This window comes from Protobothrops mucrosquamatus, unplaced genomic scaffold, assembly GCF_001527695.2.
Source record: "Protobothrops mucrosquamatus isolate PMUCROS unplaced genomic scaffold, P.Mucros_1.0 scaffold344, whole genome shotgun sequence".
NCBI classification, from domain to species: domain Eukaryota; kingdom Metazoa; phylum Chordata; class Lepidosauria; order Squamata; family Viperidae; genus Protobothrops; species Protobothrops mucrosquamatus.
Genome location: NW_015386681.1, coordinates 1,085,237 through 1,110,206, shown reverse-complemented (window position 1 = coordinate 1,110,206; position 24,970 = coordinate 1,085,237). Strand labels below are relative to the sequence as shown.

The 24,970-nt window shown below is 45.8% G+C and overlaps 1 protein-coding gene across 1 annotated transcript in view; it reads right to left on the bottom strand.

Moving 5' to 3' along the window:
* Nucleotides 1-1,851: 1,851 nt before the first annotated feature.
* Nucleotides 1,852-24,970, bottom strand: part of FAM168A (family with sequence similarity 168 member A) — a 32,431-nt gene continuing 9,312 nt past the window's right edge. Inside the window, exons 2-5 of the mRNA XM_015815487.1 lie at nucleotides 6,071-6,151; nucleotides 3,443-3,660; nucleotides 2,944-3,118; nucleotides 1,852-1,964 (exon numbers count right to left, since the gene is read on the bottom strand). Coding sequence (XP_015670973.1) covers nucleotides 1,852-1,964; nucleotides 2,944-3,118; nucleotides 3,443-3,660; nucleotides 6,071-6,151 — 587 coding nt within the window. The remainder of the gene's footprint in view (nucleotides 1,965-2,943; nucleotides 3,119-3,442; nucleotides 3,661-6,070; nucleotides 6,152-24,970) is intronic.

Here is a 24,970-nt window from a genome sequence, read left to right as displayed (position 1 = left end):
GGGGGAGAGAGAAGGAAAGGAGCAGAGTTTGAGACCCGGGTTCGAATTTCCCTCTCCCTCCTTTTCAGCTTTTTCTCCTGGGCTGCACAAGAGCCACAAATGAATTAAAAGAGGCTCTTGCTGTTCGGTAATTTTTCCGAGCTCTTGAAATGCTCGATTAGTCTAAAATATTGCCTGAATTTTCTCCTTCCTCGCTCGCTCACTCGCTCCTTCCCTCCCCTGCCTCTTTCTCCCTTCCTTCCTGTCTTCCTCCATTCCTTCTTCTCCTTTCTCTTTCCTTCCTTTCTTCCTTCCTCTATTCCCCTTCCCTTCGCCTTCCAGCAATCCTTCCTTCCTTTTTCCCTCCCTTTCTTCCACTTTCCTTCTTCTTCCTTCCTCCATTCTCTTCCTTCCTTCCTTCCTTCCTTTCTCCCTCCCTTTCTTCCTTCCTTCCCTCCCCTCTTCTCCTCTCCCCCTTCCTGCTTTCCTTCCTCCCTCCCTCCCTCTCCTTCCATTCCTTCTTCTTTCCTTCCTTCCTCCATCTCTCCTTTCTTCTTCCCCTCTTTCTTTCCTTCATCCATTCCCTCCCTTCTCCTTCCATCAATCCTTCCTTCCTCCCTCTCCCTTTTCCTTCCTTCCTTTCTCCTTTCCTTTCTTCCCTCCTTCCCTTTTCTTTTTCCTTCCTTCCTTCCCTCCTTCTCCCTCCCTCCCTTTTTCTTTCTATCTTCCTTTCTTTTTCTATCTATCTATCTATCTATCTATCTATCTATCTATCTATCTATCTATCTATCTATCTATCTATCTATCTATCTATCTATCTATCTATCTATCCATCCATCCATCCATCCATCCATCCATCCATCCATCCATCCATCCATCTTCCTTTCCTTCCTTCCTTCTTTCCTTCCTTCTCTTCTCTTCTCTTCTCTTCTTCCCCCAATCTCCATAAAAAGACAGAACCCTTTAAGACACTTTACCACCCGGCAAATATCCACCCTAAAGAATAGAAAAGAGCTGGAAGGGACCTGGGGTATTCTGGGAGTTGAAGTCCACCCATCTTAAAATGGCTCAGGTTGGGAAGCACCGCTCTAGGGCAGGGCTCTCCAAACTTGGCAAACTTTAAAACTTGTGGACTTCAATTCCCAGAATCCCCCAGCCGGCATGGCTGACTGAGGAATTCTGGGAGTTGAAGCCCACAAGTCTTTATCGTTGCCAAATCTGGAGAGCCCTGTTTCTAGGGAGATCAGTCAACGTGGAAAGAGAGAAATGCTACAAAAAGAGGCTTCCATGGGTAGGACTTCAACTCCCAGAATTCCTAGACAGCACGCAGAGACTTCTGGCCCTTGAAGTCCACCTCGCAGGGAGAGCGGGTGCAAAGGGACAACAGCGCTGCAGGACCACCCTAAAGGACCCCTTTTCCAATGTCTAAGCCAAGCTGGAGCTCTGGCATCACAAAGGCCCAATTTTGTGACCGAATCCTTCCGCAGCGGTTTCCCAGAAGAGGCAGGAGCCATCTCTTCAGTCATTGGTGTCTCCTGCTGGAGAAGGGGGCTGGACTAGATGGCCTCCAAGGTCCCTTCCAGCTCTGTGATTCTTTCTACCTGCTTCAGTGAGGGTCTTAGACAGGGGTCTTCAAACCTGGCCCTTGGATGACTTGTGGACTTCAACTCCCAGAATTCCTCAGCCAGGCACGCGTGCCTGGCTGAGGAATTCTGGGAGTTGAAGTCCACAAGTCATCCAAGGGCCAGGTTTGAAGACCCCTTGGTCTTAGACGTCCCCTGGACCCCCGATTCCTCTGAGCCTGTCCTCCCTCCAACCAGCCCCCCCCCCGGGGGAAGGCGCCCTGCTACTCACATGGGCTGGCCAATGGAATTACCAATGGGGAGGGATATAGCTGTAGGTGGGGGTCCCCTGCGCTCGGTACGTTGGCACTGAGACGGGATGCGCCCCCAGCGCGGTGTGTTGTGGGGTCGTCAGCAGAGTCCCTGTGACGGGGGGGAAGGAAAAACCAATTTAGAACGGCCGCCGGTAGATTCCAACCTTTTCCTGAAGCATCGTGCAGCTTGGCTCGCTGGCTTGAGCTACCGGAGAAAGCTCCCCAGCTGACTGTTGTGCCCGAGGGTGGCCCCCAGGAAGTGCCTCCAAACTGAGGGGTCAGCCTGGTCCAGAATCTGCTTTTCTGCTCTTGCCTTAACTTGGGAGCTACAGGATAAGTCTTGGACAAAGTCGAACTCGGCACCGCTTCATTTATTTTCATTTAGTGACTTCATTTAGTGACCATTTCAACTTACGACGCCACTGGAAAAAAGCCACTTAGGACCATTTCCCACACCGCCGTTGCAGCATCAAATGACCAAATTGCAGACGCTTGGGCAACTGACTCGTATTTATGACGGGTCGCAGCGTCCCCGGGGGGGTCACCTGATCCCCTTTCGCGACCGTCTGACAAGTCAATGGGGGAAGGGGAGCCGGATTCACTTAACAACCATGTTACTCCCTTAACAACTGCAGTGATTCCCATAAGAAAAGCAGCAAGGGAGATCCTACAACGGGGCAAAACTCACTTAAGGACCGTCTCGCTTAGCGACATAAAAGTTAGGATTGGGAAAGGCAGATCCATCCACTTAACAACCGGGTTTCTAACTGAACAGCTGCAGCAGTTTGCTGAACAACTGAGGCAGGAAAGGTGGTTAAAATGGGGCAAAACCCATTTAACAACCATCTTGCTTAGCGACGGAAAACCAGGACTCAAGGGTGGTCGTAAGTCAAGGACCACCTAATGAATTTAATGCGTCGCTTACGAAGCGTTAATCTACTCCGGGGCTCCAAAGTCCACCTGGCTGGGCAGGATGGGGCCTGGAGTCCAGCAGACGGGAGCGAAAAGTAAAGTTGGATGATGTTCGTGTGTGTGTGTGTGTGTGTGTGTGTGTGTGTGTGTGTGTTCCTTGGCCTCGGCCCCTTTACCTGCTGACATCGCCATGGTAGCCCCGGCCACCATCCCCATGGCTACGCTGTTGGTCCTCGGAGCAGCGACGGGCGCTGGGTAAATCGCCGAAGGGATGCTGTTGGGCTGCACCACCGTAGTGTGATGGATGACGTGAGGCTGAGCTGCGTAGACGGGCTGTGTGTAGTACGCCCCCTGTTTGCGGCGGGAGAAAGGACGCTAAGCGAGACGCTTCGGCAATGGCGCCACGCAGCTCCGTGGGTGGGTGGGGGCAAGAAAACATCCAAGCTTAAAGAGTATAAAAGAACTCACAGTCCTCGTCCTCCTCCCTTCTAGCACTGATGATGTTCCCTAGTTGGGTCATGAAACGTCTGCAAGAAAACCACCCAGCCTAGAGACCACCGAGGACCCCGCAAGTTCAACCCGGGGCTACCAAGACCCCCTTCTACTGAAACACCTGCAGATTCTCTCTGCCGGTCGCTGTTGGGCGGAGAGACGGGGGGGCTGTCCCAGACTCACCTGGGCGTACAGGTTCTGCTGAGGGTAGGCACTACGAATGGGGTACATTGCCGTCTGGTAAGGGTTGGGTGACGCAGAGTAAGGAGGCGGGGCGTTACTACTCTGAGTTGGAGGGACTTTGTAGGGCGTTCCAGCGGGGTATCCTGTGGAGAAAGAAGCAGACTCAAGGACCGGCAAGGTGAGAGGTGAATACGTTCCCATCGTCCCCGTCTCATTTGCTCCCACCAGAATTGAGGTCCTGCTTCTAAAGCAGGGGTCTTCAAACTTGGCCCCTTCATGACTCGTGGACTTCAACTCCCAGAATTCCTCAGCCAGCATGGGGAAAACTTTGGCCCCTTCATGACTCGTGGACTTCAACTCCCAGAATTCCTCAGCCAGCATGGGGAAAACTTTGGCCCCTTCATGACTCGTGGACTTCAACTCCCAGAATTCCTCAGCCAGCATGAGGGAAACTTTGGCCCCCTCATGACTCGTGGACTTCAACTCCCAGAATTCCTGAGCCAGCATGGGGGAACTATGGCCCCTTCATGACTCGGGGACTTCAACTCCCAGAATTCCTCAGCCAGCATGCTGGCTCACATTTAAGTGATTTTTTTTTTTTTTACTAACCATGAGCTTTTCTCAGTGAAATACATCCACTCCGTTTAAAGGGTTTTCAGAGTATCGTGAGCAACTGTCCAGAATGTGGGAAAACACAGCCCGGAAAAATATTTTCTGCTCCTGTTTGCTATCTAATTTTAAAGGACAGAAACATCTGCTCGCAACCAGCCCTTGGCAGCCTTAACTCACAGCGTCGTTCCGAAGCTAAAAAACCCACTTTTTTTTCTAAGCAGACCCAAAGATAATATATTCAGCCAGGAAATTCTGTAGCTTAAGATCGACTCTCGTCTTTTCAAAATTGTGTTCTTCTCTGTGAGCCAATGGGAGACTCCATATTTTTAAATACTCATATTTTTAAATACTCTTCGACGTGGGTGTTGGGGTTAGACTGACATGCAGCCAGACAGGTTTTAAATCTAGCTGCGATTTGAGGTTGCTAAGCTCTTGCGTCCTAAATTTGGAAATTTATTTTAAAGCTCGGCCCAGCCACGAATCCTCAGCGTCCAAATCAAGGCGTTTTCCTCCTAATTTTTACGTTACCAAACTGAATTTTGCAGGATTTTTTTTTTTAATTTAAAGGGAGCTGAGATGTTTTCGCAAGCTTTACTGACAGGAAATACTCGACTTACAACAGTTCATTTAGTGACCGTTCAAAGTTACGACGGCACTGGAAAAAAAGGACTTGTGACCATTTTGCATACTTAGCGACCGTTGCAGCCTCCCCCAGAGTCATGGGATCAAATTATGGCTGTTTTACTCATATTTATGACTGTCGCAGGGTTCACGTAATCCCCTTCTGTGACCTTCTGACAAGCAAAGTCAACGGGGGAAGCCGGATCCGCTTAGCGACAGGATTCACTCAACTGCAGTGGTTTGCTTAACAACGGTGGCAAAAACAGATCGCTGGCAAAACTCACTTAAGAAAGCCACGCAAATTTGGGGCTCAATTGTGGTCATAAGATGAGGACTACCTGTATTTCAATTCTTAATGACGATATACCTTACGGGAGAGCTTAAATCAGGGGTCTTCAAACTTGGACCTTTTATGACTCGGGGACTTCAACTCCCAGAATTCCTGAGCCAGCATGGGGGAACTATGGTCCCTTCATGACTCGTGGACTTCAACTCCCAGAATTCCTGAGCCAGCATGGGGGAACTATGGCACCCTCATTACTTGTGGACTTCAACTCCCAGAATTCCTGAGCCAGCATGGGGGAACTATGGTCCCTTCATGACTCGTGGACTTCAACTCCCAGAATTCCTGAGCCAGCATGGGGGAACTATGGCCCCTTCATGACTCATGGACTTCAACTCCCACAATTCCTCAGCCAGCATGGGGGAACTATGGCCCCTTCATGACTTGTGGACTTCAACTCCCAGAATTCCTCAGCTAGGCACGCTGGCTGAGGAATTCTGGGAGTTGAAGTCCACAAGTCATCAAAGGGCCAAGTTTGAAGACCCCTGGCTTAAAGAAAAGGGCTAAAAGTCTTCAGTAGGTACCTTTTATAAAAACTAAGGATGACATGTGGATAACAGTTGTCGACGTGGAGCGAATGAAATACAGGCAAGGGAGAAATTGGCTGTGAGTTTTGCCCCATTTTATGACCTTACTTGCCACCGTCGTTAAGTGAATCACCGCAGTTGCTAAGTTACTCACACGGTTGTTAAGTGAATCTGGCTTCCCCCTGTTGACTTTGCTTGTGAGAAGGTCGCAAAAGGGGATCATAGGAACAGCCCCCTCCCTTCCGGGGAGGCTGCGATCGTCGTAAATAGGAGTCAGTTGCCAAGCATCCGAATTCTGATCCCGTGACCAGCGGTCGTTAAGTGTGAAAAATGGTGGTAGATCACTTTTTTTTCCAGTGACGTCGTAACTTTGAACGGTCACTAAATGAACTGTGGTTAAGTCGGGGTCTATCTGGATCCCCCCGAAAAGCAGAACCACCCAAACAGAAAAAGGCAGCTGCACAACAACAGACAGGACGAACAAACCAACACAGCCACACATACAAAAACAAAACATCTGTTTACCTGGGGCATAACCTGGAGCAGTGGTTGTGTAGATGTTTGGGTTGTATGTGGGGGCTGCTGTGGGGTATCCTGCGGGATAACCTGGAAAGGGAAGAGAGTGGATGGTTTATTAAGCTGAAAGGAATGAGTTTGGTTTTTTTGGTAAAGTTTTTATTAATTTTTCTTTTGATACAATTCAGTTGTATTTATTCCACAAACGTGTTGTCTTGAGTTTATCATTCACCCACACAAATTTAATTCCTAACCCTTTATTCTTTTCTCCAGCCACTGATAAAATAACTCCCAAGTTTGAAAGTATTCTGTTTCTTCTGTTTCTCTCAACATCGTAGTAAGTCTGTCCATTTCTGCACATTCTAGTATTTTTTTTTCAATTATTTCTTCCTCTGATGGTATTTCTTCATTTTTTCAGCATGGTGCGAATATGATTCTTGCCGCTGTTATCACGTGTAAAATCAAGTATATACTTTGTTTAATCAATCTTTTCTGGCATTACACCTAGTAAAAAAAAGTACAGGTTTAAAATCTACACGCTTTCCCAACATCTTTTCTAGCCAGGTTGTGCATTTTTGTCGAGCACCTCTTTGCTTTAACATGTGACCACCATACATGATAATAAGTATCTGACTTACATTTGCATTTCCAACATCAATCAGACATATTTTAAAACATTTTTGCTAACCTTGTATGAACCAGCAGTGTGCTGCAGCTGCCAAAAAAGCCAACACAGTGTTAGGCTGCATTAACAGAGGGAGAGAATCAAGATCACGTGAAGTGTTAATACTACTTTACAAGGCCTTGGTAAGGCCACACTTGGAGTACTGCATCCAGTTTTGGTCACCACGATGTAAAAAAGAGGTTGAGACTCTAGAAAGAGGGCAGAGAAGAGCAACAAAGATGATCAGGGGACTGGAGGCTAAAACATATAAGGAAAGGCTGCTGGAATTGGGTATGTCTAGTTTAACGAAGAGAAGGACGAGGGGGGACAGGATAGCAGCCTTCCAGTATCTCAGGGGCTGCCCCAAAGAAGAGGGAGTCAAGCTATTTTCCAAAGCCCTTGAAGGCAGGACAAGAAGGAAAAGATGGAAACTAACCAAGGAGAGAAGCAACCTAGAACTAAGGAGAAACTTCCTGACAGTGAGAACAATTAACCAGTGGAACAACCTGCCTCCAGAAGCTGTGAATGCTCCAACACTGGAAGTTTTTAAGAAGAGACCGGACGGCCATTTGTCCAAAATGGTATAGGGTTTCCTGCCTGAGCAGGGGGTTGGACTAGATGACCTCCAAGGTCCCTTCCAACTTTATTATGATGATTATGATTTTATATAGGTTTTCTTTATAAGAAGTTGACACTGTCAATCTGTAATTTCTTTCCCACCAGTTCTGGCATTTTTCTAAATCTATGTCGTATCCAAAATTCTTGGCCCGCGTTATTATCCTCGTTTCTTATTTAACCTTGTTCATTTTCCATTTTCAAATGCGGGAAGCAAGGAATTTTACTTTTACCGCAACACACCAAAACAGCAATCAGTTGTTCCCAAGAGTCCTGCTCAAAGCAATAAGCTGTGGAACTGGGTTCATATTTTCCCCCCCCCCCCCCCCCGAAGAGCAATTAGACCTACAGAATAATGAGTCCTGCCAGCCCCGGCTTAATTTATTTATTTTAATTTATCGCGCTCTCTCTGCCATTTCTGGAGTGCCTTTGGAGAGTTGCTGGCCTACCTTTTATTTTATTTCAGGTGCCTCTCTCCAGCTCTGAGGGTTCTCCAGGCAGTTTCTGCTAATAAAATCAGCTTAACGCCTTTGGGAAGAAATATAGCAACTCCGAGGGGTGGTGTTTTTTTTTTCAGGACGCGGTTTAATCAAAATTGGGGCCGGGAGGAACAATGGCCGGCAGACACACACACACACACACACACACACACACACACACACACACACACACCATGCACTCCGCAAATGCAGGGGTCTATAAAGAGGCTCTGCTTTCTTCTTTGTTTAGCAGGATATGGGAATACAATGGTATCTTTTCCTGAGGGGTCCTTGGTGGTCTCTGAGCTGGGTTGTTTTCTTGCAGATGTTTCATTAGCCAGCTAGGAAACATCATCAGTGCTAGAGAGGAGGAGGAGGAGGAGGAGGAGGAGGAGGAGGAGGAAGATTGTGGGGTCCTTGGTGCTCTCTGAGTTTGCTTGTTTTCTTGCAGATGTTTCATTACCCAACTAGGTAACATCAGTGTTAAAAGGGAGTGGGGTTTAGGAGGAGGAGGAGGATTGTGGGGTACTTGGTGCTCTCTGAGTTTGGTTGTTTTCTTGCAGACGTTTCATTACCCAACTAGGTAACATCATCAGTGCTAGAAGGGAGTGGAGTTTGCAAGGAGGAGGAGGAGGAGGAGGAGGAGGAGGAGGAGGAAGGGTTGTGGGGGTCCTTGGTGCTCTGAGTTTGGTTTTCTTGCAGACGTTTCATTACCCAACTAGGTAACATCATCAGTGCTAGAAGGGAGTGGGGTTTGCGAGGAGGAGGAGGAGGAGGAGGAGGAGGAGGAGGAGGAGGAGGAGGAGGACGACCCATCTTCAAAAATGACCACGGTTCGGAAACACTGCTCTAATATGTAAAACCGTTTCAGTTGAGTTAATGAGACTCGTTCCCTGCCAGAATAAATAAACTCTTGATTCCAGGCGTTCATTTTTACAAGTGTGGCATTCAGCCACTAAATCAGGTTAATTAAAATCCTGCAGTCAGTTCGTTCTGGAAAAGCTAAAGATTAACGTGGAGAGCTTGTCAAGAACTGAACCGCCGAAGCGGGCAGGATTCTGGCAATCGAGCATCTGAGCTGCATTTACGGAAACCGGGCAGTGGCATGTCGAATGCTAATAGGGAGTTTTTGACTTAAGCCGAGAAGAAAACTATGCAACGTTGCTAACCGGATGGCAGATCCGGGAGATTTTTGCATTTGGCTTCTGAAATGGCGCCCCGGATGGGTCCGTGTCATCGGTGCTTTTTACAGCCAGAACTGATGGAACTGCGACTCCCAGGATTCCATGGGAATGAGGGATTCTGGGAGATGTAGGCCTGGGAAGCGCCAGCAAGGGCCGAGACTCTGGGACAGAGACAGCACGTTCCAGAAGAGGGTCCGATGAATAGAATTGTTGTTGTTAGTTGCGAAGTCGTGTCCGACCCATCGCGACCCCATGGACAACGTCCCTCCAGGCCTTCCTGTCCTCTACCATCTTCTGGAGTCCATTGAAGCTCAGGCCTCCTGCTTCAGTGACTCCATCCAGCCACCTCCTTCTCTGTCGTCCCCTTCTTCTATTGTCCTCCATCTTTCCCAGCATCAGGCTCTTCTCCAGGGAGTCCTTCCTTCTCATCAGGTGGCCAAAGTACTTGAGTTTCCACTTCAGGATTTGGCCTTCTAAAGAGCAGTCAGGGTTGATCTCCTCTAGGACTGACCGGTTGGATCGCCTTGCAGTCCAGGGGACTCGCAGGAGTCTTCTCCAGCACCAGAGTTCAAAGGCCTCCATTGTTTGCGCTCAGCCTTTCTTACGGTCCGACTTTCAAAGCCACAGATTGCAACTGGGAAAACCATGGCCTTGACTCTACGCACTTTTGTTGACAGGGTGACGTCTCTGCTTTTTAGTATGCTGTCTAGATTTGCCACAGCAAATGAATAGAATAGAATAGAATAGAATAGAATAGAATAGAATAGAATAGAATAGAATAGAATAGAATGGAATGGAATGGAATGGAATGGAATGGAACGGAATGGAACGGAACAGAATAACAGAGTTGGAAGGGACCTTGGAGGTCATCTAGTCCAATCCCCTGCTCAGGCAGGAAACCCTAGACCATTTCAGACAAATGGCTGTCCAGTCTCTTAGAATAAGTGAGCTGTTTCCATAACTAGAAGACAACAATTGGACAAGGTGAACACCCGGTGGGTGGGGACAAGGGAGTCATTCGTTTAACTAAACAAGCCTTCCAGGGGGAAAATCAGAAGTGGTTTTGCTTTTTCCGTGCCAATGTAGATTTTCAGTAAAGTATTATACCAGGGCTCTTCCAACTTGGCCCTTTTATGACTCGTGGACTTCAACTCCCAGAATTCCTGAGCCAGCATGGCTCAGCATGGAAACCTCTCCCTTTCCCCTCAGCGTGGCCGGCTCGGGAATTCTGGGAGTTGAAGTCCACGAGTCAAAAAAGAGCCCAGGTTGCCTTCCCCTGCCTTAGACCAAGCCCAGTCCCCAAACTCTAGAAAATTCCTGTGGGATCCAAACAAATTGGCAATCAACAGGCACATAGAGATAAACTACATCTACCTTCAGACGAGACAATCGTAACCCCAAAAAGGAAACAAAAAGAGGACGACACCTCCTCGCGAGCGAGCGACACCCAGACAGACAGAGATTAACACCAAGAGAAATCCTAGACCAACAAACAAGCCGTAAACAATATGCCAATCAAGGAAGTAGCAACTCAATCAAACAGTAAACAACAGCAGTGATGGCTGCTTCTAGAATATTTGATAGATGAAGGCCTACTCTTCTCACATGTAAGTAGCTTGCTTGTAGAGAGCAAACCTCACTCCCTTTTGATGGTGTTAGCTAGTTGGGTCATGAAACGTCTGCAAGAAAACAACCAAGCTCAGAGAAGCACCAAGGACCCCACAGTCCTCCTCCACCTCTTCCTCCCCTCTCCTCCTCCTCCTCCTCCTCCTCCTCCTCCTNAGTTGGGTAATTAAATGTCTGCAAGGAAACAACCAAGCTCAGAGAAGCACCAAGGACCCCACAGTCCTCCACCTCTTCCTCCCCTCCCCTCTCCTCCTCCTCCTCCTCCTCCTCCTCCACCACCACCACCACCACCACCTCTTCCTCCCCTCCTTTCTAACACCGATATTACTACCTAGTTGGGTAATTAAATGTCTGCAAGGAAACAACCCAGTCAGAGAGCATCAAGGACCCCACAATCCTCCTTCACCTCTTCCTCCACCTCTTCTTCCTCCCCTCCTCCTCCTCCTCCTCCACCACCACCACCACCTCTTCCTCCCCTCCTTTCTAACACCGATGATGTTACCTAGTTGGGTAATTAAATGTCTGCAAGAAAACAACGCAGCTCAGAGAGCACCAAGGACTCCACCATCAAAGCAGGGAGTTGGGTGGTTAAGAAATATGAAAAATAAATAAATAGGAAAGCAGCCCCTTTAAACTCGCAGTCCAAGGAAGTTGGGCACGAGTGCCCTAGCAAACCATGGTTTATCAGCTCAAGATCCTGGCTTCCTTCTTTGCAACCTTTCCCCTTTGCTTAACTTGCCAGCCACAGACAGTATAAATCACACCTAATAGAAACACCCTTCAAAGCAGTTGCAAATTCTGAGACTTTGAAAGAATCTCTGGTTCCAACTGAGCACTGCTCAATCAATCAGAATTGAGCTGGAAGGGACCTTGGAGGTCTTCTAGTCCAACCCCTTGCTCAAGCAGGACACCCTATGCCATTCCAGACCAATGGATGCCCAGTCTCTTCTTAAAAATCTCCAATGATGAAGCGCCCAGACTTCTGGTGGCCAGCTGTTCCACTGGTTAATTGTCCTCACTGTCAGGAATTTTCTCCTTAGTTCCGGGTTGCTTCTCTCCTTGATTAGTTTCCATCCGTTGCTTCTTCTCTTCCCTTCTGATGCTTTGGACCAGAAGTCCTCAACTTACGACCAACGCTGAGCCCAAAATGTCCATCGGTAAGCGAGACTTCCATTGAGCGAGTTTTACAACCGTTCTCGCCACAGCTGCAGTTATTAAGCTAGTGTCACGGTCGTTCAGCGAATTTGACTTCCCTGTTGACTTTGCTCGGCCAGAAGGTGGGGTCACGTGACCCCGGGGACACGGCGACCGTCATAAATATGAGTCGGTGGCCAGGCCTCTTGAACACTGGATCGCGTGGACGCTGCAACGGTCGTACGAGGGGAAAACGGTCCTAAGTCCCTTTTCCCAGCCCCGTCGTTAACTTCAAACGGCCGCTAAACACGCTGTTGTAAAGCGAGGACTACCTGCATTTCAAGGTAAGGAACCGGACAAAACAGGGTGCCAAATTTGGCGGAAAAGAAAGCAAAACAACTTGCGGAATCCAGCATTTGATTCACCGGCAAGGAACATCTGCCAGTTTTCTCGCCGCCCCCCCCCAAATAAAAGCCGGATTTGCTGGGTAGGGGACAGCCGGCTGTGACATTGCTAAGTGTGTATATTGTGTGTCTAATTTCACGGGTGGTTACACCCTCGATCAAAAGCCACATTCCGAGACGCCCCGGAAAGGAGAGAGGCGAGGTTAAGCCAGCCAGGAGATGCAATTAAATTTCAGAAATCTTGAATTTAGACATCTTAGTGGTTGATAAGGTGGGAGATTATAACAGATGGGGAAGCAGGTAGCCCCCTCCCTCACTTCGACGCACCTCAAGAGCAACGGAGCAGCAGCCCCTTGCCGGGAAAAGTGTCATGCAACTGCTATTTAGCGGCAGGGTGTGGGGAACGGCAGATATTCCCTGGGGCCAAACATTCTCGCCAATCTGGCAGGGAGGCTGCGGTGACATTCTTTGTCTGCCGGAAAACAAAATGCAGACAAAGTCGGCGACTCTAAAAACAATTCCATTCGCAGAGGGCAGAGTGAGGGGAAAAAAAAAACCACATCCCTTTTGACCTTGGATTGCCCGATTCCCACACCTTAATTGATTCCAGGCTGCCCAGATGTTTTTTGGGATAACCCTGGGCTGTGCCAGCAAAATAATAATAATAAGAGTGCCTTGGTAAGGCCACACTTGGAATGCTGCATCCAGTTTTGGTCACCACGATGTAAAAAAAGATGTTGAGACTCTAGAAAGAGTGCAGAGAAGAGCAACAAAGATGATCAGGGAACTGGAGGTTAAAACATACAAGGAACGGTTGCTGGAATTGGGTGTGTCTAGTTTAACGAAGAGAAGGACGAGGGGGGACATGATAGCAGCCTTCCAATATCTCAGGGGCTGCCCCAAAGAAGAGGGAGTCAAGTTCTTCTCCAAAGCCCCTGAAGGCAGGACAAGAAGCAACGGATGGAAACTAACCAAGGAGAGAAGCAACCTAGAACTAAGGAGAAACTTCCTGACAGTTAGAACAATTAACCAGTGGAACAACCTGCCTCCAAAAGCAGTGAATGCTCCAACACTGGAAGTTTTTAAGAAGAGACTGGACAGCCATTTGTCCAAAATGGTATAGGGTTTCCTGCCTGAGCATCGGGTTGGACTAGACTAGGCAACGGACACATATTTATGATGTTTACGGCGCCCCACGATTGCGGGATCCCCTTTGGCGACTTTCTGACAAGCAAAGTCAACGGGGGAAGCCGGATCTGCTTAACAGACGTGTGATTAGCTTAACAATTGCAGTGGTCCACTTAACAACTGTGGCAAGCAAGGTCGTAAAATGGGGCAAAATTCACTGAACAAATGTTTCACTTAGCAACAGAAATGTTGGGCTCAATTGTGCGTGTGTGAGAGAGAGGTAACAGACAAACAGATGAAAGAGATTAGATAGATGGATAGATAGATAGATAGATAGATAGATAGATAGATAGATAGATAGATAGATAGATAGATAGATAGATAGATAGATAGATAGATAGATGATAGATAGATAAATATATAGGTAGGTAGGTAGGTAGGCAGGCAGGCAGGCAGGCAGGCAGGCAGATATAGATGGATGGATGATAGGTAGAGAGGTAGATAGAGAGATGATAGGTAGGTAGGTAGGTAGGTAGGTAGGTAGGTAGGTAGGTAGATAGATAGATAGATAGATAGATAGATAGATGATAGATAGATAGATAGATAGATAGATAGATAGATAGATAGATAGATAGATATAGAGAGAAATGAGATGAGAGATGATAGATAGGCAGTCAGAGAGATAAGAGACAAACAGATGAGACAGACAGACAGATGAGATAAGAGAGATGATAGACAGAGATAGATAGAAAAATAGATAGCTGGCTGACAGATGAAAGAGATAAGAGAGAGATGATGGATGATAGATTGATAGAGAGAGAGGGGGCGAATGGATGGAAGGAAGGAGAGATGGATGGATGGATGGGTGGGTGGATGGACAAATGCATTTAACCATGATAAGGCATCCCAAAGATCCACCATCCCAACCCAGCACATCTTCCATGTCTCGGCATTAAAGTCTTGACCATCACGGCTTCTTTTTCAACTGGCAAACGTCCAGAAACCACCTCCAGTATGGACGGCCTGATCATAACAGCATTAAAAGTGCTCTTTTAATTTATGAATGCAAGACAGAAACTTGGGTGAGTTAAAATCGCAGGCAGATATACAGTGTGTGTGTGTGTGTGTGTGTGTGTGTGTGTGTGCGTGCGCACGCGTGTATGTATACATATACATACATACATACACCCCTATCTATCTATCTATCTATCTATCTATCTATCTATCTATCTATCTATCTATCTATCATCTATCTATCTATCTATCTATCTATCTATCTATCTATCTATCTATCTATCTATCTATCTATCTATCTATCTATCTATCTATATATATATATATATATTTTAAGGGCTAAGCTTTTCTGCCGCCTTCAGACTGGCGGCTGTAATAAGCAGCACTCAACCGTGCTGCATTTAATTTTGTGACACTTCTCTCCAGTTTTAAATTCTTTCCTGCGGCATTTAATTGCTTTCCTAATATCGCCAATATAATCTCCCCCCCCCCCCCCGGTTGTCGCAAGGATTACGGCCAAATAAAAAAAGACAAAGCTCCATTTTATTAATATGGAAATCTGAAATTCACTTCCGTGCTCAACTTAGGAGAGGTTCCCGCGCTGCTCTTCGTTCTCAGTCTTCGGAGGATTATAAACGGACAGAATAATAAAACCTGGCTTGACGCTTAGCCAGGAAGGTTAAGATCTGAAATCCTGGTTTTGATTGACGGACAGATGTCAAGAGGCCGACGCGAAAAGCGAGGTCAACACATCCGAAGGGCAGAAGGTAACAAAGGAAGAGATTGACGCTATCAAGAGGAGTTGAGCAGCTCCTCATTTTACGACGGGAGCGGAGTCCAAAATCTCCACAGCTAAGAGAGACAGTTGTTAGGTGGGTTTTGCCCCATATTACGACATTTCTGGCCACCGTCGTTAAACGAATCACCGCAGTTGTTAAGTGAATAACACGGTTGTTAAGTGAATCTGGCTTCCCCATTATCATATTAACAGAGGGATAGAATCAACATCACACCAAGTAATAGTACCACTTTATAAAGCCCTAGTAAGATCACACTTAGAATACTGCATCCAATTTTGGTCGCCCCAATACAAAAAAGATGTGAGGATTTTGGAAAGAGTTCATGAAAGAGCAACAAAGATGATGAGCTATAGCCTACGAAGAACAATTGCGGGAACTGGATACACCGGATCTAGTGAAAAGAAGGAGTAGGTGGGGTGACATGATAGCAGCCTTCCAGTATCTCAGGGGCTGCCCCAAAGAAGAGGGAGTCAAGCTATTCCCCAAAGCGCCTGGAGGCAGGACAAAAAGCAACGGGTGGAAACTCATCCAGGCGAGAAGCAATCTAGAAGTAAGGAGAAATTTCCTGACAGTAAGAACAATTATTAGTCAGTGGAATGGGTTTCCTTCAAAAGTTGTGGGTGCTCCAACACTAGAAATTCTCAGGGACAGGACATCCATTTGCTTGGAATGCTATAGATTAGATTAGATTAGATTAGATTAGATTAGATTAGATTAGATTAGAGAATAGAATAGAATAGAAAATAGAGTAAAATATAGAATAGAATAGAACAGAATAGAAAATAGAATAAAATATAGAATAGAATAGAATATAGAATAGAATAAAATATAGAATAGAATAGAAGAGAATAGAATAAAATATAGAATAAAATATAGAATAGAATAGAATAGAATAAAATATAGAATAGAATAGAAAATAATAGAACAGAATAAAATATAGAATAGAATAGAATATAGAATAGAATAAAATATAGAATAGAATAGAAAATAGAATAAAATATAGAATAGAATAGAATATAGAATAGAATAGAATAAAATATAGAATAGAATAGAATAGAATAAAATATAGAATAAAATATAGAATAGAATAGAATAAAATATAGAATAGAATAGAAAATAATAGAACAGAATAAAATATAGAATAGAATAGAATAGAATAGAATAGTTGGAAGGGACCTTAGAGATCATCTAGTCCAACCTCCTGCTCAGGCAGGAAACCCTATACCATTTCGGACAAATGGCTGTCCAGTCTCTTCTTAAAAACTTCCACTGTTGGAGCATTCACCACTTCTGGAGGCAGGTGGTTCCACTGGTCAATTGTTCTAACTGTCAGGAAATTTCTCCTTAGTTCTAGCTTGCTTCTATAGGATTGGATTAGATGACCTCCAAGGTCCCTTCCAACTCGGTTCCTGTTACTGAGTTAGGCATCTGAGATAAACCCGGTTAGGAACTGGGGAAAGTTGTACATCACAGAGAATATATGGTGTAACAGCACATCTTCACGGGCCCCCCGAGTGTGCCAGCAGCAGGTGCTCCTAGCGGGACCCAAGGACAATGATTAAGGGATGTGATACTTATAATGAATTTATGATGTCCTGTCGTGCCGGTTTGATGTCGCTCTCCGTGGCTTCCAGGAAGACTTTCGTTTTTATTTTCCGCCGCCGTGAATCGGTGGGGAGCGCAACCACAGAGGAACAGGGACCTGCAACCTTGACCACTTTAAGACTTGTGGACTTCAGCTCCCAGAATTCCTCAGCCAGCCACGGCTGGCTGAGGAATTCTGGGAGTTGAAGTCCACAAGTCATAAAAGGGCCACGTTTGAGGAGCCCTGCTGTTGAGTATTCTGCATTTGCCTGGATATCTATAAAAGGGCACAAGCGAGGCAATCCAGATGGTCAATGAAAAGAAGCTTTACATTGATGTGGTTACAATTTGCAGAAACATGAGAAAAATGTCTATATTGAATTGTCGTTGATTTAAATAACAAGAACTGTCAATTTAAGGTTGGCATTGGAAGAAGAGGAAGCCAAGTAAATCTATTATACAGACTACAGAAATAGGAATGAATAGGAATAGGAATAGGAATAGAGTAGAGTAGAAATATAGAATAGAATAGAAATACAGAACAGAACAGAACTAGAACTAGAATAGAATAGAAATACAGAACAAAACAGAACTAGAATAGAATAGAATAGAATTAGAATAGAGCTTCACAACTGCAGCAATTCACTTAACGACGGTGGCCGAAAGGTCCCAAAATGGATCAAAACTCACCCAACCGTCTTGCTTAGCAACGGAAAGGTTGGGCTCAAATTGTGGCCGTAATTCGAGGACCACCTGCATGGCTCAAATTTCCATCAGTCAGCAAGATATTTGTTAAGTGAGTTTTGCTCCGTTTTACGACCTTTCTCGTCCGCTGTTGTTAAGTGAATCGCCGCAGCTGTTAAGTCAGGGATACGGTCGTTAAGTGAACCCGGCTTCCCCCGTTGACTGTTGCTTGTCAGAAGGTCGTAAAAGGGGGGGTCAGGTGACCGCCGGGACATGGCAACCTCGTCATAAATACGAGTCAGTTGCCGAGGGTCTGGATTTTGATCACGTGACCGTAGGGATGTTGCAACAGTGTGAAAAACGGTCATAAGCCACTTTTATCAGTGTTGTAACTCTGAATGGTCACAAAATGAGCCGTTGTAAGTCGAGGACTGCCTGTATGTCCTTCAGAAGCCCTGCCTGCTATTACGTTACCCTCACTGCTGTGTCTGTCTACCTTCCTTGCAGAATATTGTGTAAAACTGGGGCAAGCGGCAATTAACAAATAAGAACTCCCGCTATTTTTAATTACCGTTTTTGCTTTTACGGGGCATCAACAGCCTGCCCTGACATTAGTAAAAGGAACGCTTCCTACGAGTATCTGAGGATTATCTTAAGCGATGCAATTCTCCAAAGGGGCAACCAATGAGAAGAGCTCATGGTCCCCCTGAGGACGGACGGCACGGGCTATTTTCTCTATAGCAGTGGTTCTCAACCTGTGGGTCGGGACCCCATTTGGGGTCGATCGTCCATTTCATGGGGGTCGCCAAGAAAGGCTGTTCGCCATTTTTTTTGTCCGCCATTTTTTTCCCCTTTTCCGGCGGGTGCCTTACCTCCCTTGGGCTGGGCAGCTGGTGGTCGGCCTGCTCCGTCTCTGCCGCTTGCCAGCTACGCCTGGGCCAGCGCAGGGGGCGGAACCACGCATGCGCGGCACTCCCGGGCAGGGAAAGCCCTCGACCTATGACCGGTTGGGTAGTCCTCAACTTACGACCGGTTTAGTCCTCGACTTACGACCGGTTTAGTCCTCGACTAACGACCGGTTGGGGGTCATGGCATTAAAAAGGTTAAGAACCACTGCTCTACAGGGAGTGCTTGACTTACGACCCAAATTTAGGTTGCTAAGCGAGGCATCTGTCGAATGATTTTTTTGCCCCATTTTACCATCTTTTCTGTCACCATTGTTAAGTGCAGTTGCTAAGATAGTAACACGGTGAATCTGGCTGCCCCACTGAATTTTGCTGGTCAGTAGGTCGCAAATAGGGGATTACGTGACCTCCCGGGAAACTACAACCGTCGTAACTACGTGCCAGTTGCCAAGCAACTAAGTTTCGATTACGTGACCACAACGGCCGTGGATGTGAAAAGCCGTCGCAAGTTGCTTTTTTTCAGTGCCAACTGTTAAGTTCAAACGGTCATTAAACGAATGGTTGTTAAGTCGGGGACTACATATAAAAGCTGTGTTGTTGGGCTAGAACAGAGGTAGGCAACCTTGGCTCTTTTACGGCTCGTGGACTTCAACTCCCAGAATTCCTGAGCCAGCCATGCTGAGGGGAAAGGGAGAGGTTTCCAAGCTGAGCCATGCTGGCTCAGGAATTCTGGGAGTTGAAGTCCACAAGTCATGAAGGGGCCATAGTTCCCCCATGCTGCCTCAGGAATTCTGGGAGTTGAAGTCCACGAGTCATAAAGAGGCCATAGTTCCCCCATGCTGCCTCAGGAATTCTGGGAGTTGAAGTCCACGAGTCATAAAGAGGCCATAGTTCCCTCATGCTGCCTCAGGAATTCTGGGAATTGAAGTCCACGAGTCATAAAGGGGGCCACAGTTCCCCCATGCTGCCTCAGGAATTCTGGGAGTTGAAGTACACAAGTCATGAAGGGTCCAAAGTTTCCCTCGTGCTGGCTCAGGAATTCTGGGAGTTGAAGTCCACGAGTCATAAAGAGGCCATAGTTCCCTCATTCTGCCTCAGGAATTCTGGGAATTGAAGTCCACGAGTCATGAAGGGGCCATAGTTCCCCCATGCTCCCTCAGGAATTCTGGGAGTTGAAGTCCACAAGTCATGAAGGGCCATAGTTCCCCCATGCTGGTTGAGGAATTCTGGGAGTTGAAGTCCACGATTCAAAAAAGCCAAGGTTGCCTACCCCTGGGCTAGAATGTGGAGTGGAGAAAAAGACACACGCACAGACCGACACGCACATTAAAAGCTAGCATTGCAAATTCAGCGTGGGTGGAGGCAGAAGACAGAGTGAAATCTCTTTTATATTCACTGTGCAACCGCCTTTACTTACAAACGTAACTTGCCAGTGCCAGCTTTTCTCAGCAAAATGTCAATTTCCATATCTCCCACCTCCTTGTCAAGCTTTTCTCCACAAGATTTTAACCTTACAATGTTCTGTGGAATACTACCCATAAGGAGAGCAAGCAGGCAGAGAGACGACAGACGCTTCGCCCACTTTTGAGAAGATGGCTATGATGCTAAAACTCTGTAATTTTTGTTTAGTTTTAGGGTTAAAATCAGAAAACTAATTTAGCACAAAAAAGATGTTGAGAGATTGGGAAAAAAATTCAGAGAAGAACAATTAAGATGATCCAACGTCTGGAGACCAAAATATACGAAGAACGGCTGCGGGACTTGAGTTTGGCCAGTCTAAAGAAAAGAAGAAATAGGGGAGATATGATAGCCGCGTTCCGGTATTTGAGGGGCTGCCACAAAGAAGAGGGAGTCAAGCTATTCTCCAACGCACGAGAGGGCAGGACGAGAAACAATGGTTGGAAACTGACCAAAGAGAGAAGCAACCTGGAATTAAGGAGAAACTTCCTGACAGTGAGAACAATTAACCAGTGGAACAGCTTGCCACCAGAAATCGTGGGCGCTCCATCGCTGGAGGCTTTAAGAAGAGACTGGACAGTCACCTGTCCGAGATGGTATACTGTAGGTCCTTCTGCTTGAGCAGGGGGGCTGGACTAAAAGACCTCCAAGGTCCCTTCCAGATTCTATTCTATTCTATTCTATTCTATTCTATTCTATTCTATTCTATTCTATTCTATTCTAATTCTTTCCTATTCTTATTTCTATTCTATTCTATTCTTATTTCTATTCTTATTTCTTTTCTATTCTTATTCTTATTCTTTCCTATTCTTATTTCTATTCTATTCTATTCTATTATTCTATTCTATTCTATTATTTCTGTTCTATTCTTATTCTTTCCTATTCTTATTTCTATTCTATTCTATTCTATTCTATTCTATTCTATTCCTATTCTATTCTATTCTATTCTATTCTATTCTTATTCTTTCCTATTCTTATTTCTATTCTATTCTATTCTACTCTATTCTATTCTATTCTTATTTCTATTGTATTATATTGTATTGTATTGTATTCTAGTTTAATTTTTGCCTTCCATGTATTGTGTGAATATGCTCTAGTACAGGGGTCGCCAACCTTTCTGGGTTGGCATCCCAGTGGGAAAGGACCTTTATGCGTGCCTGCGCACACAAGCAAATGTGGCTGCGTGCATGCGAACAGGGCCGTGAGCATGCGGCGCTCTGCACATGGGGCTGCTAGCACCGGTGCGCAGCTTGCGGCTCGGCCAGCACCAGCAAGAGACTCACGGCTCCAGGCTCAGCTAGCACCAGAGCAAGGACAGGGGCCAGGCACTGATGCAGCCCGGTGGCCAAGAGGCCACGGCCCGGTAGAGGGCCACAGCACATGGGTTGGGGACCTCTGCTGTAGTAAATACACCCAGCTAACACATACCCCTGAAGGAGCAACGAGGCTGCCTTCTTCCCATTAATCTTCCGAGTTTGTTAGCATGTCGCACCTCCTCCATTGCCATGACAATCTGCTATTAGATTACTGAAGTCTCTGCACAGGCAGCTATTTTTAGTTGATTTACTTCTCCCTTGGAGACCACCGCTAGGAGTGAAAAATTCCGTGCAACCCCTAGGATGGACAAACCCCTATTCTATTCTATTCTATTCTATTCTATTCTATTCTATTCTATTCTATTCTATTCTATTCTATTCCATATTTTCTATTCTATTCCATTCCATTCCATATTTTCTATTCTATTCTGTTCTGTTCTATTCTATATTCTATTCTATTCCATTCCATATTTTCTATTCTATTCTATTCTGTTCTATTCTATATTTTATTATTCGTTTCTATTCTATTCTATTCTATATTTTATTTATTCTATTCTATATTTTATCTGTTCTATTCTATGCTATGCTATTCTATTCTAATGTTTCTATTCTATTGCTATTCCTATTCCTATTCTATTCCACTCCATTCCATATTTTCTTTTCTATTCTATTCTATTCTGTTCTGTTCTGTTCTGTTCTGTTCTATATTCTATTCTATTCCATTCCATATTTTCTATTCTATTCTATTCTATTCTGTTCTGTTCTATTCTATATTTTATTATTCTATTCTATTCTATATTTTATATATTCTATATTTTATCTATTCTATTCTATTCTATTCTATTCTATTCTATTCTATTCTATGCTATGCTATTCTATTCTATTCTAATGTTTCTATTCTATTGCTATTCCTATTCCTATTCCATTCCATTCCATATTTTCTATTCTATTCTATTCTATTCTATTCTATTCTATTCTATTCTATTCTATTCTATTCTATTCTATTCTATTCTATTCTATTCTATTCTGCCTCAAATGTTTCAATAATGCCAAACAGGTTCATTGAAGCTAAACTGGATTCTGGTTTGTTTTGTTCCCCCCCTCTCCCCCCTCTCAAGCCAGAAGTCTGATAAATCATCTCCAACCACAGAGGCATTAAGATTCTGGGCCCGTCTCCGTCGAGACGAAAAGAGGATGAAAGCCCTCAAGAAAACAACAGGAAGAGAAGCAGGAAGGCCTGTGTGCGCATGGAAGTCACGCGTGTTGATCGCGTTCCTTCTCCGAATTAATTTGGGAACCTGAAACAAACAGACTGAAACCTAGGAGTGACGTTTTAGTCCCTGTCCGTTACATGGTTTAAAAAGAAACCAGGTTGTTTTGTTTTCGCGAAGGACTTTACGATATAGAGATATATATATTCATCAGCAAATATTTCAAACTGAAGCTTAACGGAAACCACGTATAATTAATTGCAGCAAACGCGGAGGAAATTTGAGTTTTCTATCAATAGGAAAACGGGGACGAACTTCTGTGTGTGTGTGTGTGTGTGTGTGTGTGTGTGTGTGTATGTGTGTGTGTGTCACAGAAACACAACCTTCTGGGGCAGTTATGCCTCTACAGCAATCTGGGGAAACCAGCGACAATCTATTGGGTGCAAAATATGGAAACTCATCAAGGAGAGAAGCAACCTAGAACTAAGGAGAAACTTCCTGACAGTTAGAACAATTAACCAGTGGAACAACCTGCCTCCAGAAGCGGTGAATGCTCCAACACTGGAGGTTTTTAAGAAGAGACTGGACAGCCATTTGTCCGAAATGGTATAGGGTTTCCTGCCTGAGCAGGGGGTTGGACTAGATGACCTCCAAGGTCCCTTCCAACTTTATTATTATTACTATGTCCTCCCATCACAGCTTTGGGGGAAAGGGGGACAAAGCAAATTAGGATACAGACAGTCCTCAACTTACAACTTATAGTAAGCCAATTGCAAAAGGCAGCTTTGCTCGGAACAGCCGAACATCCTGCGTTGACACCAGATCTAATTACCACCAAAATATCCACCTCTGCCTCTCCCCGGTCCCGTGGGAAGGACTCGAGAGGTGGATAAAAATTCCGCTCTGCACATCTGGCGGACCGATGAGACAAATGATAAATCCTACAGGCAGGTAGTCCTTGACTTACGACTGCAAGGGAGTCCCCAAATTTCCCTTGCTGGGCGAAACGTCGGTTCACGTCGCCTTTTGCTTCATTTTTAACACCTTCCTTGCCATGCGGTTGTTCAGCAAAATCACTGCTGTTGTTAAGTGGATCACACAAGTTGTTAAAGTGAAGCAGGCCTCCCCCCGTCGACTCTGCTCATCAGGTGGTCGCGAAAGGGGATCACGTGATCCCCGGGGACGCTGCGGCCGTCGTAAACGCGAGTCGGCTGCCACGCGTCTTGAATTTTGAGCGTGTGACCGCGGGGGAGGCTGCAATGAAGACAGTCGTAAGTCACTATTGTTAGGGCCGTTGTGACTTTCAGCGGTCACCAAACAAACAGCTGTAAGTTGAGGACTACCTGAATTCAGAGGAAAGGGAGAAGCAAGGTTTTCCCTATCAGTTGTGCTTTGTCACACCTGGAGGTTGGCAACTCTTCGAAATTGATCTTTTGCAGCGCGTTCTTCTCATCGTCCCTTTACGAATCCACTGCAAACTGAGCATTTTTTTTTCGCTTCTGGAAACAAAAGGCTTGCCTAGCCAGCTATCGGCGCAAACATCTGGCAGGGGGTAACTGAAAAGCTAGAACAGTCACAGCTGTTCTTCGTGGGCTCTGTGCTTCAAACATCTGGAGGAGTAGCAAGCTTATGCTAAGGTGATTACCTAAGTGAAAATCGTGGGGTCCTGGGTGCTTCTCTGAGCTGGGTGGTTTTCTTGCAGACATTTCATGACCCAACTAGGTAATATCATCAGTGCTGGAAAGGAGGCGAGGAGGAGGAGGAGGAACTGTGGGGTCCTTGATGCTCTCTGAGCTTTCTGATTTTCTTGCAGACATTTAATTACCCAACTAGGTAATATCATCAGTGCTAGAAAGGAGGAGGAGGAGGAGGAGGAGGAGGAGGAGGAGGAGGAACTGGAACTGTGGGGTCCTTGATTCTCTCTGAGCTTTCTGATTTTCTTGCAGACGTTTCATGACCCAAGTATATAACCTCATCAGTGCCGGAAGGAAGGAAGGAAGGAAGGAAGGAAGGAAGGAAGGAAGGAAGGAAGGAAGGAAGGAAGGAAGGAAGGAAGGAAGGAAGGAAGGAAGGAAGGAAGGAAGGAAGATTGAAGAAAGATGGATGGATGGATGGATGGATGGATGGATGGATGGATGGATGGAAGGAAGGAAGGAAGGAAGGACAGACTGTGGGGTCCTTGGTGCTCTCTGAGCTGGGTGGGTTTTCGTGCAGATGTTTCGTGACCCAACTAGGTAACATCATCAGTGCTAGAAGGGAGGAGGGGAAGGAAGGAAGGAAGGAAGGAAGGAAGGAAGGAAGGAAGGAAGGAAGGAAGGAAGGAAGGAAGGAAGGAAGGACTGTGGAGCCCTTGGTGCTCTCTGAGCTTGGCTGTTCTCTTGCAGATGTTTCATGACCCAAGTATGTAACATCATCAGTGCTAGAAGGGAGAGGGGTTTGGAAGGAGGAGGAGGAGGAGGAGGAGGAGGAGGAACTGTGGGGTCCTTGATGCTCTCTGAGCTTTCTGATTTTCTTGCAGACGTTTCATGACCCAAGTATGTAACATCATCAGTGCCAGAAGGGAGTGGGGTTTGCTCTCTGTTTATATACAAGTGATTTGCCCTGTCTGTATTGATGAAAGTGTCCTTGGTTGTTTCTTGATTAGATTGTTGTTTATATAAAAACGCTCCCGCCAATCCTGACAGCAGGAGGAGGACCGCAGAG